Source organism: Heloderma suspectum, chromosome 3, assembly GCF_057233095.1.
Source record: "Heloderma suspectum isolate Gila_16-S chromosome 3, 16-S_ref, whole genome shotgun sequence".
Taxonomy (NCBI): domain Eukaryota; kingdom Metazoa; phylum Chordata; class Lepidosauria; order Squamata; family Helodermatidae; genus Heloderma; species Heloderma suspectum.
Genome location: NC_139460.1, coordinates 49,040,243 through 49,054,717, shown reverse-complemented (window position 1 = coordinate 49,054,717; position 14,475 = coordinate 49,040,243). Strand labels below are relative to the sequence as shown.

The 14,475-nt window shown below is 45.9% G+C and overlaps 1 protein-coding gene across 10 annotated transcripts in view; it reads right to left on the bottom strand.

Moving 5' to 3' along the window:
- The window catches only part of NME7 (NME/NM23 family member 7), a 140,500-nt gene that overhangs the window by 79,704 nt on the left and 46,321 nt on the right, over positions 1-14,475 (bottom strand). For all 10 annotated transcript variants that reach the window (XM_084843165.1, XM_084843167.1, XM_084843166.1 and 7 more), the window contains 3 exons: positions 14,219-14,329; positions 11,825-11,875; positions 3,181-3,388 (listed from right to left, as the gene is read on the bottom strand). In XM_084843165.1, the coding sequence (XP_084699291.1) occupies positions 3,181-3,388; positions 11,825-11,875; positions 14,219-14,329 (370 nt within the window). The remainder of the gene's footprint in view (positions 1-3,180; positions 3,389-11,824; positions 11,876-14,218; positions 14,330-14,475) is intronic.

Genomic DNA, 14,475 nt, shown 5'->3' with positions numbered 1-14,475 from the left:
CAAAGTAGGCGGGCTAGGTGTACATGCCAACTCACCCAAGATCTCGTCGTTCAAACTGTCCAAAAACTGAGCCACCAGCACGGCATCATTCCACTGTAAACCCTGCATCAGCAAGCAAAAAGTTGTCGCGTAGCTGGAAACTGAGTCCTTGCCCTGCCTGAGGCGGCGAATCTCCCGAGAAGCCGTCTGCGTGCGCAGGGGGTCACTGAAAAAACTGGCCATCGCTGTCATGAAACCTTGATAGTCCCCAAGCAGGGGGTCATTAGCGAGAAGAAGTCCCAAAGCCCATTTAGCTGGCACGCCTGAAAGTAGGCTAATGATGAAACCCACACGAACCTGTTCTGTCAGGAAATCCTCAGGTCGTAGGCACCTATACAGCTCCAACTGGGCCCAGAAAATCTGAAATAGTCCTTTCTCACCAGAAAACTTCTCTGGCAGAGCCATCGGGCACTTGCAGCAGGGGGGAATCTGAGTGGTGAGGGTTGAACCGCAGCTTGCAGACTCTGTATGGCAGTCGTCAATTGAGCCACTCGATCATGAAGAACCTGGTTCTCTTGAGCGAGAGCTTGCACCGCCGAGTCCATGGCAGCCTCCAGAGGCAGTAGGAGCAGAGAGAGAAAAAAGAGGAACAGGGACCAAGCTGTCAGGAGCACCCTAGCTGCCTCTTGCAGTCCCCACCAATAGCCAACTCAGGACACAGACAACGAGGATTCTTTCCAAAACTTTATTCCTTTATTGCTCTTTCAGATACTAATCACTAGTGACAAAGCAAGGAACAGCACTGGGGAAAGATAGCAGGGTAGCCTAAGCTCCAGGTAAGGCAGTTGGTTCCCGTTTGAAGGAGAACCACGGAAAGACCCTGAACGTATGGGCTAGGGAGAGATCCTCCCTCTTTCCCTTGGGTCCTCGGGACACGACAGTTGTTTGCACGCCAAACGAGCGCTACGCCTCCTTTCTGCGCCCTCCATCTGTCGTCACTCCCTGCGTCTGCGCCGAGTGTCCAGCAAGCCCCCCTCCAGCGTTCTCTCGCTGCCAGGAGGAATCTCTGCCAGCTGCTGTGCTTGTGAGAGATGAGTGAGCTCCACTCCCACGGATTGCTGTTCCTCCTCAGAATCAGAAGTGCTCTGGGGCTCTATTGGCTCAGTTTCCACCCTGACAGTCCCAAAGGCCTGCTGGAACAAGAATGTTTTAGCCTGCCTCCGGAAACATGTCAAAGAGGGAGCCATCCTAGCCTCCCTGGGAAGGGTGTTCCACAGCTGTGGGGCAGCCACTGAGAAGGCCCTCTCCCAGGTTTCCACCAAATGTGCCAGTGCCCATGGTGGGACTGAGAGAAGGGCCTCCCCAGAAGATCTCAGAACATGGGCAGGTTCATAAGGGAGGATACAGTCTTTCAAATAACCTGGACAAGAGCCCTATAGGGCTTTATAAGTCAAAGCCAGCACTTTGAATTGTGCCTGGAAACAGACTGGAAGCCTGTTTTAACAAGGGAGTTGTATGCTCCCTGTAGCCAGCCCCAGTCAACAGTATGGCAGCAGCTCTTTGAACCAACTGCAGTTTCCAAACACTCTTCATAGGCAGCCCCACATAGAGCATGTTGCAGTAATCCAAACAGGATGTAACTAAGGCATGTGTCACTGTGGCCAGATCAGACATCTCCAGGAATGGGCGCAGTTGGCGCACTAGTTTTAACTGTGCAAAGACACTCATGGCCACTGCTGAAACCTGAGCATCTAGGCTTAGGGCTGAATCCAGGAGCACCCCCAAACTGCAAACCTCAGTCTTCAGGGGGGAGTGCAACCCCATCCAACACAGGCTGAATCCCTATTCCTTGATCTGCCTTTTGACAGACCAGGAGCACCTCTGTCTTGCCTGGATTAAGTTTAAATTTGTTTTCCTTCATCCAGTCCATTACTGATGCCAAACACCGGTTAAGTACAGAAACAGCTTCTTTGGAATCTGGTGGAAGGGAGTAGCAGAGCTGGGCGTCATTAGCATATTGGTGGGACCGAACTCCAAACTCCGGACAACCTCTCCCAGCGGTTTCATGTAGATATTAAATAGCATGGGGGACAGAACAGAACCCTGAGGGACCCCGCAAGCTAACGGCCATGGAGTCGAACAGGCATCCTCCAACACCACCTTCTGAGTTCGCCCCGCTAGGAAGGAATGGAGCCACTGTAAAACAGTATCTCCAAGTCCCATCCCAGCGAGGCGTCCCACAAGAATACCATGGTCGATGGTATCAAATGCCACTGAGAGGTCCAGCAGAACTAACAGGGACACTCTCCCACTGTCCAGTTCCCAGCATAGGTCATCCACCAAGGCAACCAAAGCTGTCTCCGTACCATACCCAGGCCTGAAACCAAATTGAAATGGATCAAGATAATCTGTTTCATTCAGGAACCCCTGGAACTGGGAGGCCAGCACACGCTCTAATACCTTGCCCAAAAATGGTACGTTAGAGACTGGACGATAGTTATTGAGTATGGTGGGATTCAGGGAACGCTTCTTCAACAGAGGTCTCACAACTTCCTCTTTTAAGCATAATGGAACAATGCCTTGTTCTAGAGAGACATTAACCACTCCCATTGTCCACTCAGCCAGTCCTCCTCTGACCTCTTAAATAAGCCAGGAGGGGCAAGGATCCAGCAAACATGTGGTGGCTCTCACTGCTCCAAGGATCTTGTCCACATCCTCGGGCTGCACAAATTGAAAAAAATCCATCAACACTGAACAAGCAGGAGCCAAAGTGACATCCACAGGATCTGCATCAACTACAGCATCCAAGTCAGGATGGATTCGAGCGATTTTATCAGCAAAGTGCTGGGCAAATTGTTCACAGCGGGCTGTCGAGTGTCAGAATTTTCATCACATGGGCCAGGATGTAGAAGGCCCCTGGCCACTTGAAACAGCTCCGCTGGCTGGGAGCCCCGAGGGCTGGATTGGGACCCCAGGCCTGAGATTCCCCATCCCTGTTGTATATGAACAGATAAACCTAAGTGCAGCTGCCATATTTCATTATGCTAAAAATGAGCTGAGTCTACAAACAAATCAGTGGGCCACTCTTAAATCAGAAGTATCAGAATACAATTTTTATGATGATTCTGATGACCAATGGTAACCCAGTCATCAAAATGCAGGAAGACTTGGCCTATCAAATAAGTATTTTGAAAAACTTACTCTTGCTGCAGAAGCAAAGGAATCAGGGCCATGGGCAACATTTCTTATGCCATCGGTTCCAAAATATGCTCTAACGCTGTTTGGAGCATCAGTTCGGGCCACAGTAGAGTTTGCAGGTCCTAATAAATTTTTCCATCTACTTATGGCATCATCACCCAAGATCTCCATAGCAACAACAGGGCCACTTGTCATAAACTCAAGAAGCTCACTGCAAGCAGAATACAGAGCAATCAGAATTCACAATGAACTAGAAGATAGGACAGGATTCTGCTCTCCTAAATACAACCAAGCCAACAACGCAATCTCAGATGGCCACAGAGAACATACATATAGCAATTATATCTGTTTAAATACGAATCTGGTATAAATTCCACATGAGGCCTCAAAAAAGTATAGTTTGTTCATTCTTCTACCTTGAGCCAACATCATTTGAAATCTTTTCACTCTCTAAGATCTTAAAAGTCAGCACTAAAACAAGCGGAACATAGATACCCAAGAGTTTTTATCTTATTATTGTTTCATAGTTAAGATGAATACTCAAGATAATACTTTACCTTGGATTGTTTATGTTATTCATGGGATTCCAGAGGGTAGCACTGGGAGAGGAGGTTTCAGACCCGTGGCCACTTACTTGTGGGGTGCCACACAGTTCCATCCTCTCCCCGATGCTATTTAACATCTATGTGAAGCCGCTGGGGGCTATCATCAGGAGGTTTGGGGTGCAGTGTCATCAATATGCGGATGACACGCAGCTCTACCTCTCGTTTAAATCTTCACCAAGGTTGGCTGTAGAATCCCTGTCCAAATGTCTGGAGACGGTGAGTGGCTGGATGGGGAGGAATAGGCTGAAGCTGAACCCTGACAAGACCGAGGTACTTTTGGTGGGAGACAAGAGGAGGCTGGGGGATGCTGACCTGGTGTTGAATGGGGTACGGCTACCCTTGAAAGACCAGGTCTGCAGCCTGGGGGTCATTTTGGACTCCCAGCTGTCCATGGAGGCTCAGGTGTCAGCTGTGAGCCGGACAGCACTGTATCAACTCCATCTGATACGGCGGCTGCGCCCCTTCCTTCCCGACCATCTGCTCCCATCAGTAGTACATGCCCTGGTCTCCTCTCGTTTAGACTACTGTAATGCACTCTACGTGGGGTTACCCTTGAAGACGGTTCGGAAACTGCAGCTGGTACAGAACACAGCGGCTCGCCTGATTAAAGGCAGCCGCCGGCGAGATCACATCACTCCAGTGCTGAAGGAGTTGCAGTGGTTACCAGTTGTTTTCCGGGCCAAATTCAAGGTGTTGGTTTTGACCTTTAAAACCCTATATGGTTCCAGCCCAGCCTATCTTAAGGAGCGCCTCCAGCAGCACCAGACAGGCCGCTTAACAAGATCAGCCTCGGATGGCCTTCTCTCTGTCCCATCAGCCAGGACAGCTAGACTGGTGGGGACGAGGGAGAGGGCCTTTTCTGTGGTGGCCCCCACTCTGTGGAACTCCCTCCCTAGGGAACTCCGTCATGCCCCCTCTTTAATGAGCTTCCGTCATGCATTAAAAACGTGGCTGTTCAGGCAGGCATTTGGGGTGGGTTAGGGTATTTTAGAAAATGTTTTTATTGTAGAATTTTATTGTTTTAAACTGTTTTTATTGTATGTTGTACATCGCCCAGAGTGGCTGGGTGACCAGCCAGATGGGCGATTAATAAATTTAATAATAAATAATAAATTAATAATAAAATTCCTTTATTTATACTTGGCAAATATTTTCAAAAACTCAATGCTTTGTTTCATAAAGTTTGGTGGGGTTCCTCCCCACCACGAATGTCCTTGAAAAGGATGCAACTTCCAATTAAAGAAGGTGGGTTTGGCTTTCCAGATCTTGCTTTATATCACTGGGTCTATTTGTTTTCCTGTACTTGATTTTGGTCTTTTCCACTTAGATCAGATTTTCCACCTTGGTCAGTTTTGGAATCTTCTTGTCTGGATCCTCTCTCTAAATGGATAGCATTAGGTTTTCGGCATATTAAAATGGACAGGGTTCTTCCCACAATTATGGCTGTTAGAGATATGTGGCGTATAATGTCACGTCAGTTACATCTTGCTCCATTTTTTCATGGACTATATGGGGAAACCCAGATTTAAAAATTGGTAAGAAAATGCTTTGGTGGAGGACTTGGATGGATAAGTTGATTTTTACTTTGGATCAGATAGTAGGTGATGATGAGTTTTTGTCATTCTTGGCTTTACGTGCCAAATACAACTTCCTCACTATGGCTGAATGGCAATACTTGCAACATTTGTTAGAATCTAGGTTTGGCCCTGCCGCTTTTACAGCTTCAGAGTACTTCACTACTGGAAATCCTTATTGAGGCCAATCAGTTGTATCGACCCACCATGTTTATAAATACTTATTATTGGTGAATAAATATGATATACAGTGTCTTAAGGAGGAATGGAATACGGAATTCAATTGTCCCATTTTGCCTAATCAATGGATAACCACTTTAGCATCTGTATCCAAAACGTCCATGGATCTCAGGTTACACTTTATTCAGCAAAAACTCTTGTTCCATGTCTACTGGATGCCATAACATCTCTTTAATAAGTGTTTGTCTAAGTCAGCTAATTTTTGGAGGTATAACATGGCTAATACTTCTTTGAACCATATGTTTTGCAATGTTCAATAGTTGCCTCTTTTTGGGAGGAGGTTTTAGGGATGTCAGAGAATTTCTCCACGAATCTCAGGGAGGCCGAATGCCAGCACATTCGGCCCCCTGAAATTGGTGGAGAAAAGGTCTGCCACCCCCCACCCCCCTCCCCGGGACGGGACTTACCTTGTGCGAATGTCCCTGGTGGTGGCGGCGGCTCCGGCAGCGGTGCGGCGGCAGCGGCCGGTCTTCCGACTAGTTGCCGCCGCCGCCATTTCCAAGTTAAAAAAAAAAATGTGATAGGCTACGTAAATGTTTACGTAGCCTATCATGGCGGACTGCAGGGACGCAAACGGCGGCGGTTACAGCCGCCGCCATTTGCGTCCCGGCAGGACAGGATTCGCGGCCGGAGGGACGGGGCGCCTCCCCCCCAGCCAGAATTTCAGGGGGGAGGGACAGGGCACCTCCCCCCCATCCAGAATTTCAGGGGGAGGGACGGGGAGCCTCCCCCCCACCGCGAATCAACTTTCGGGTTCAGGTAAGTGACTTTCGTACATCCCTAGTTATTATACAGATAAACTTTGTACTGGAATACTCTTTAATATTTCCTCATGTACATGACTTTTTAAATTATCTACCTGCTTCCTGGAAGTTAATGCATGGTCAGCACAAGTGGATTTTCCAAACCTTTCTAACAGCTAAAGGACTGATATTACAACATTGGAAAGATAAATGCTCACCTCCTAAAATACAGTGGATTTAAGACCTTACAACACTTTCAACATTTGAACAGGGGGTGTATAGATGCCACCTGCGAATGGGTGCTCATTTGGATATGGTCTGGTTTTGTTGAAGTTTATGTATAATTCTTAGAAAGCTGTATTTTCATATACACACACGCACGCATTTCATAGGCATGGACTGAAATTGATATATTCAAAGGTATGTAGCTACACTTTCTTTTCCTCTCTGTTTGTTTAAATTTCACAATAAAAATTAATTTTACAAATCTTACTATTGTTTCATTCCAGATTAAGCAGTTACATAGGTACAAGACTCCCAGTTCCTCATCAGTAGTCAGCCCATAGACTTGCTATGTCTATCTGGCCAGCCTGGCTTGCTATGTCTATCTGGCCAGCCTGGAAAGCTTCTCCCTCTGTAAATCGCCACCCATTGTTCGTGCTCGTATACGGACAACCATGTTCAATCACAAGTGGTGCCCATTAACAAAAAAGCAAAAAGATCAAACCCAAACACAAGAGGGTTTGCACAGCACTGCAACAAAACATCAGTACTTGGCAATCTGCTGCCACCAGGAGCAGTGGGTGCATGACTGATAGAAAGTCAGGATAAGGATAAGACACTGGACTGCTTAATATGTTAATCTTAAAATAAGGGAACACATATATTTGATTTCTGCCCTACACCCAAACACATTTTGAAGAAGAGAGCAGTCTCTCTACTACTAGGAGTCAGGACAGAGGCAGCTGGAGAAGTCTGCAAGACTCGCTTGTCCTGTTGCCTCCTAGAAAGGATGAGCAGATTGTCCTTATCTTTGGCAACAGTTGCAGCAGCGATGCCTAGCTTTTTTTAAAAAGCAACAGTACATCACTTACTCTGGCAGCAGCCACAAAGGAAGCTGCCTTATACCAGGTCAGACTATTGTCCATATAGCCCAAAACTGTCTACAGGGACTGGCAGTGGTTCCCTAGGAAATCAGGCAGAAGTCTTTCATATCGTCTGCTTCCTGATCCTTTTTACTAGAGATGCCAGGGATTGAATCTGGGACCTTCTGCATGCAAAAGCATGTGTTCTGCCACTGAGCTATGGTCCCTCCCTCCCCACGTGCCTAATAGTAAGGGGTCAACATCAACTGCCAAATGATTTATTCACATTTATTTAAGAAATTTAAGAAATTTGTTTATATGCTCCCTTGGCAGTTTACAAAATTATTAAAAACAACGTAAGAAAAATATAGTAATATAGAAAACAATCCTGTTCCGAACTACAAACCAGCACACAATGGCCCAGTTTACACAATCAGCAGGCAGTTAACAAGCAGCAGTGACTGGTTAACTAAACTGCACATGCCAGTCACATGCCAGGGGGATTTGTGTAATTACCCTCAGCAGAGCAGCTTGTCACGTTGTGCAAATCTGGCCAGGGTGACCAGCAAGCCGGGCTGCTCAGGATATTTATGCAAATGTGACCAGCACATGCAGCATAGGTAACAAGCCATTGTGGCTTGTTAACTGCCTGCTGGTTGAGAGAACCCAGTCACTGCCTCAAAAAAGTGTAAGATTCAAACAAACATTTCAAGGTATGTTTAAAACACACAGATGGGGCCATGCATACCTCTTTTGAGCACTCTAAAGATGGAGGCCTGCCACTGAAAAGGCCGTGTCTCTAGGTACCTGCCAAACTGATGTACCCTGATGGCTGATCTTAAAGCCTGCACAGGTTTCATTAGGGTGCAGGCATTCTTTCAAATCCCCTTCATGGATCACTGCCTTGTTGTGGCGGAGGGGCTTGCGTAACTCAGTGAAGCCATAAGCTATGCCCTGCAGGGCCACCCAAGACGGACAGGTCATGGCAGAGAGTTCTGACAAAATGTGGTCCACTGGAGAAGGAAATGGCAACCCACTCCAGTATTCTTGCCAAGAAAACCCCATGGAACGTATCACAAGGCTAAAAGATATGATGCCGGAAGATGAGCCCCTCAGGTCGGAAGGTGTCCAATATACTACTGGGGAAGAGCAGAGGGTATTTCCAAGTAGTGCCAGAAAGAGTGAAGCGGCTGGGCCAAAGCCGAAAGGACACTCAGCTGTGGATGTGTCTGGTGGTGAAAAGAAAATCCGAAGCTGTAAAGAACAATATTGTTTAGGAACCTGGAATGTCAGATCAATGAATCAAGGCATGGGAGAATTTAATTCAGGTGACCATCATATCTACTACTGTGGGCAAGAATCCCTTATAAGAAATGCAGTAGCACTCATAGTCAACAAAAGGGTGGGAAAAGCAGTACTGGGGTACAATCTTAAAAACGATAGAATGATCTCAGTACGAATCCAAGGCAAACCATTCAACATCACAGTAATTCAAGTCTATGCCCCAACCACTGAGGCCGAAGAAGCTGAGGTTGATCGGTTCTATGAAGACCTACAACACCTTCTAGAACTAACACCAAAAAAAGATGTCCTCTTCATCACAGGGGATTGGAATGCTAAAGTAGGAAGTCAAGAAATCACCGGGATAACAGGCAGGCATGGCCTTGGTGTACAAAATGAAGCAGGACAAAAGCTAATAGAGTTTTGCCAAGAGAACACGCTGATCATAGCAAACACTCTTTTCCAACAGCACAAGAGACGACACTACACATGGACATCACCAGATAGTCAATATCGAAATCAGATTGATTATGTCCTTTGCAGCCAAAGATGGAGAAGCTCTATACAGTCAGTAAAAACAAGACCTGGAGCTGACTGTGGCTCAGATCATGAGCTGCTTCTTGCAAAATTTCAGCTTAAATGGAAGAACATAGGGAAAACCACTAAACCATTCAGGTATGACCTAAATCATATCCCTTATGAATATACAGTGGAGGTGAGGAATAGATTTCAGGGATTAGACCTGATAGACAGAGTGCCTGAGGAACTATGGACGGAGGTCCATAACATTGCTCAGGAGGCAGCAACTCAATCCATCCCAAAGAAAAAGAAATGCAAGAAAGCCAGGTGGCTGTCTGATGAGGCTTTACAATTAGCTGACGAAAGAAGCAAAAAAGCAAGGGAGAAAGGGGAAGATATATCCAACTGAATGCAGAGTTCCAGAGAACAGCAAGGAGAGACAAGAAGGCCTTCTTAAATGAACAATGCAAAGAAATCGAGGAAAACAGTAGAATGGGAAAGACTAGAGATCTTTTCAAGAAAATCGGAGATATCAAGGGAACTTTTTGTGCAATGACGCCGGGCATGATAAAGGACCAAGAAGGCAGGGACCTAACAGAAGCAGATGAGATTAAGAAGAGGTGGAAACAATACACAGAAGAACTATACAGGAAAGATCTGAATGTCCCTGATAGCCATGATAGTGCGGTCAATGAACTTGAGCCAGACATCCTCGAGAGTGAAGTCAAGTGGGCCTTAGGAAGCATTACTAACAACAAAGTTAGCGGAGATGACAGTATTCCAGCTGAGCTATTTAAAATCCTAAAAGATGATGCTGTTAAAGTGCTGCACACAATATGCCAACAAATGTGGAACACTTAACAGTGGCCACAAGACTGGAAAAGGTCAGTTTACATCCTAATTCCAAAGAAGGGCAATGCCAAAGAGTGTTCAAACTACCGTACAATTGCGCTCATTTCACATGCCAGCAAGGTGATGCTCAAAAACCTACAAGCTAGGCTTCAGCAGTATGCGAACCGAGAACTACCGGAAGTACAAGCTGGGTTTCAAAGAAGCAGAGGAACTAGAGATCAAATCGCCAACATTCACTGGATCATGGAGAAACAAAAGAATTCCAGAATAACCTCTATTTCTGCTTCATTGACTATGCTTGTGTGGATCACAACAAACTCTGGCAAATTCTTAAAGTGATGGGAGTACCAGACCACCTTACCTGTCTCCTGAGAAACCTGTACGAGGGTCAAGAAGCAACAGTAAGAACCAGACATGGAACAACCGATTGGTTCAAAATTGGGAAAGGAGTACGACAAGGATGCATATTGTCGCCCTGCTTATTTAACTTATATGCAGAGTACATCACGAGAAACGCCGAGTTGGATGAATCACAGGTCGGAATTAAGATGCTGGGAGAATTATCAACAACCTCCGATATGCAGATGATACCACCCTAATGGCAGGAAGCGAAGAGGATCTAAAGAGCCTCTTGTTGAAGGTGAAAGAGGAGAGTGCAAAAGCTGGTTTGAAACTCGACATTAAAAAAACTAAGATCATGGCATTTGGCCCCATCACTTCCTGGCATAGAGAAGGGGAAGAAATGGAAGAAGTGACAGATTTTATTTTCTTGGGCTCCAAGATCACTGCAGACGGTGACTGTAGCCATGAAATTAAAAGACGCTTGCTCCTTGGGAGGAAAGCTATGGCAAACCTAGACAGCATAGTAAGAAGCAGAGACATCACCTTGCCGACAAAGGTCCGTCTAATCAAAGCTATGGTTTTCCCAGTAGCAATGTATGGCTGTGAGAGCTGGACTACGAGGAAGGCTGAGTGCCGAAGAATTGATGCTTTCGAACTGTGGTGCTGGAGAAGACTCTTACGAGTCCCCTGGACTGCAAGGAGGTCAAATCAGTCCATCCTAAAGGAAATCAACCCTGAGTGCTCATTGGAAGGACAGATACTGAAGCTGAAGATGAAACATTTTGGCCACCTAATGCGAAGAGAAAACTCTCTGGAAAAGACCCTGATGCTGGGAAAGACTGAAGGCAAAAGGAGAAGGGGACGGCAGAGGATGAGATGGCTAGATAGCATCACCGATGCAATGAATATGAACTTGAGCACACTCCGGGAGAGAGCGCAGGACAGGAAGGCCTGGCATGCTATGGTCCATGGGGTCACGAAGAGTCGGACACGACTGAACAACTGAACAACAACAACAAGAAATTCTTTCAAATAACCTGGCCCCAAATTTAGGTCTTTAAAGGTCAAATAAGTTACTGATACTTTTAAGAAGCTTGCTGCTTCTATCACTGCCATCATAAACAAGTATAGGTCAGTGTGTGGCAGCCACTACTGCTGCTGCTCTTCATCCTCAGGATTGTGAAACCATGAGGTAAACCAATCCTGCAAGCCTATTCAGCAATTTCTACCCCTGGCAAAATACTATCCACAGTATATTGGTGTGAACAAATTACTATCCACAATTTATTGGTGTAAATATCTTATCATCAATAAGGTAAAACTGAAAGTCAATCTAATAATGTTTACTATTTCAAAGAGTGCAATGTATGAATTAAACCATCCTATACACTGAAACATATACCTACTTGTAATAAGGCTTAGCTTGGTGCTCTGCATAGAAATCAATTGCTTCTCCCCTACAAGAGATTAGAAAAAAACTTTCGTTAATGTTTCGGGGGCGGGGGGGATTAACAATGGCTTGGAGCTAAAGAACCACAAGCAGAGTTCAGCTTTTGCCATGGGATTTCCCCTGCCCTTTGTAGGACCATAGGAAGCTGTCTGATACCAAGTCAGAGCATTGGTCCATCTAGCCTAGTACTGTTGATACTGAGTGGCAGCAGGTCTCGAGGGTTTCAGACAGGAATCTTTCCCAGCTCTACCTGGATATGCCAGAGACTGAACCTGGGACCACTGAGCTACAAACCTCTTCCCACTGCAACTCCTTGTGCTGCCAACAGCCTGTGATGCAGTGTGGGGACTTCAGCTGGGTTGGGAGGTAATCCATCAGGCAGCCTTTACTGAGCAGAAGAGCCTTCTGCTTATGCAAAGGGTTCTTTGGTTGTAAACCAGTGTGTTTTGAATGAAGTAAATAAATAAATGAAGTAAATAAATAGTAAACGCATATTGCCAAGGACTTGGTGGCTGATTTCAAATCAGATGTGAATTTCAACTTGGCTCACTTCTGGTAGCTCCCTGCATCCCTCGTCTCTGCATATTCTGTGCCAGCTTTCCTTTGCCTCTCAAACTCCTACCTGTTGCCTTTTCCTATTCCCTTCATTCTCCTGTAGCGTTCACTCTCATTTCCCTCATTTTCTTCATTTTCTTTTGCCCCTGCTTCTTTTATCCCCTCCTTTGCTAGCAACTTCTGCTGACCATGCCTCCATCTAGAATCAGAACTATTCAGCCAATTCTGTAGGTCCATGAATCAGTTGCGGGGGAACAACAGCAGGAGAGGGCTATTGCCCTCATGTCCTGCTTGTGGACTTTCCAGAGGCTGGCCACTGTGAAAAACAGGATGACGGGCTAGGTGGACCTCTGATCTCATTCAGCAACAGCTCTTCTTAAGTTCTTATCCATATAACTACTAAGGTAAACATAAGTTTTTCTGTATACACATTTCAGAACTTGCATAGAGGTTTGAAACAAAGACCTCCGTTTTCTAAAAGGAAAATGACATTGATCCTTACACAGAAGTTGTCAATAGAAAATAATTTTTTAGTAATTTGAAATAAATACGTTGTTAAGAGCTGGGAGTACTTGCTCACTATCCATTTGGCATAGCAGAAACATTTCCCAATCAGGAAATACATCTCCTGCTATATCAGGAACCACAAGGGGACATGTTAGCCTGCCTCCCAGGGCTGCACTCTTCGCTCAGTGCAATTCCCAGCACTGGATTGGGAAGACAATGAGCAATGCCAAACGGACGGTAGTGCTGTCAGCTTCAGCAGCACTGATAATCTTTTAGGGCCTGCAATTCAAGTTTCCCATCTCTCCAAAGAGGTGATCAGCACAACCTCATGCTGCACAACTAGAGACATACCTTTCTATGATTCTATGATCTGCATATGCAACAGCGCACTGGCCACTGCCCCACATCTATCTGGTCCATTTCTACTGCACTGCATCTGTCTGGATCATGGCCTAGATGGCTAAGAGCAAAAACTAAAGATCACCTCAAATGCGTGGCTACTGCCACCCCACATCTCCTCCCTGCATCATATTGTAATATTGTTAAAGCAAATGTATGACATCACATCCTATCACGTCATTGCACTCAATAGTTCTCTTTTCCCCTTCAATTCAGAGGCAAGAAAACACTGAACATGATGGTTTCACGCATATGCTTTAACTAAACACTACCCAGAGACAAGGGGAGGAGATGTAGTTTGGCAGCAGACACACATTTAAGGTAAAGCAGTTTCTTCTTAGGATAAAGAACCAGTAAATGGGATTTGGAAGTGTAATATGTGTTTAAGGGCACGATCCTAAATAGGTTGGCAGCCACCTCCAACCTTGGAGGTGACCGCCTATCCAAAGCAAGGCAGGAGAGGCACAGAGGGGATCGTTCCCTCTGCACCTCTCCTGCCTTGCTCTTTTTTGCTAGACAGATGTTTTCAGCTGTCTAGCGGCAGGGGAGCCATCTGGGAGAAGAAGCTGCCGTACGAAACATAGGATGTGTCATACACGCAGCTCCGCTCTCCCCGCCCCGGAACACCCCCCAGCCCCACCCCTTTTCAGTCGGTCAGTGCTCGTCTTCCAGGTGCGGAGGACAGGGCTTCTCCGCACTGCCTCAGAGGCAGTGCAGATGAGGGGGGAGGTTGGTTCTCTGGGAAGCAACCTCGGAGTGCGGGCTCCGGGGGCGTTTCCCAGAATAGACCATATCCTATGGCCCGCTAGACAGTGTCTAGTGGCCATAGGATTGCTCTCTAAATAACCTTTTAAAACTCCATTATTATAATGGTGAGGTTACACCTTACCTTGTAAGTTTCATCATTTTGGCCTTAGTTATTGTAAAACCAGCATTAATAATCATATCAATGACTTCCCCAAGCTTGAGTGCTGTATCAGGTTTCAATAAAGCCAAGGTTCTAGGAGAGAAAACAACAAAAATGCAACCAGATAGAAACACAGCATCAAAATGCAAGCTGAAGTAGATCTCTACCTTCACAAATACCAGTATAAGAAAACATTTCCATGTCAAAGTCATTCACATGAGCATTTGGATCAAAGATTT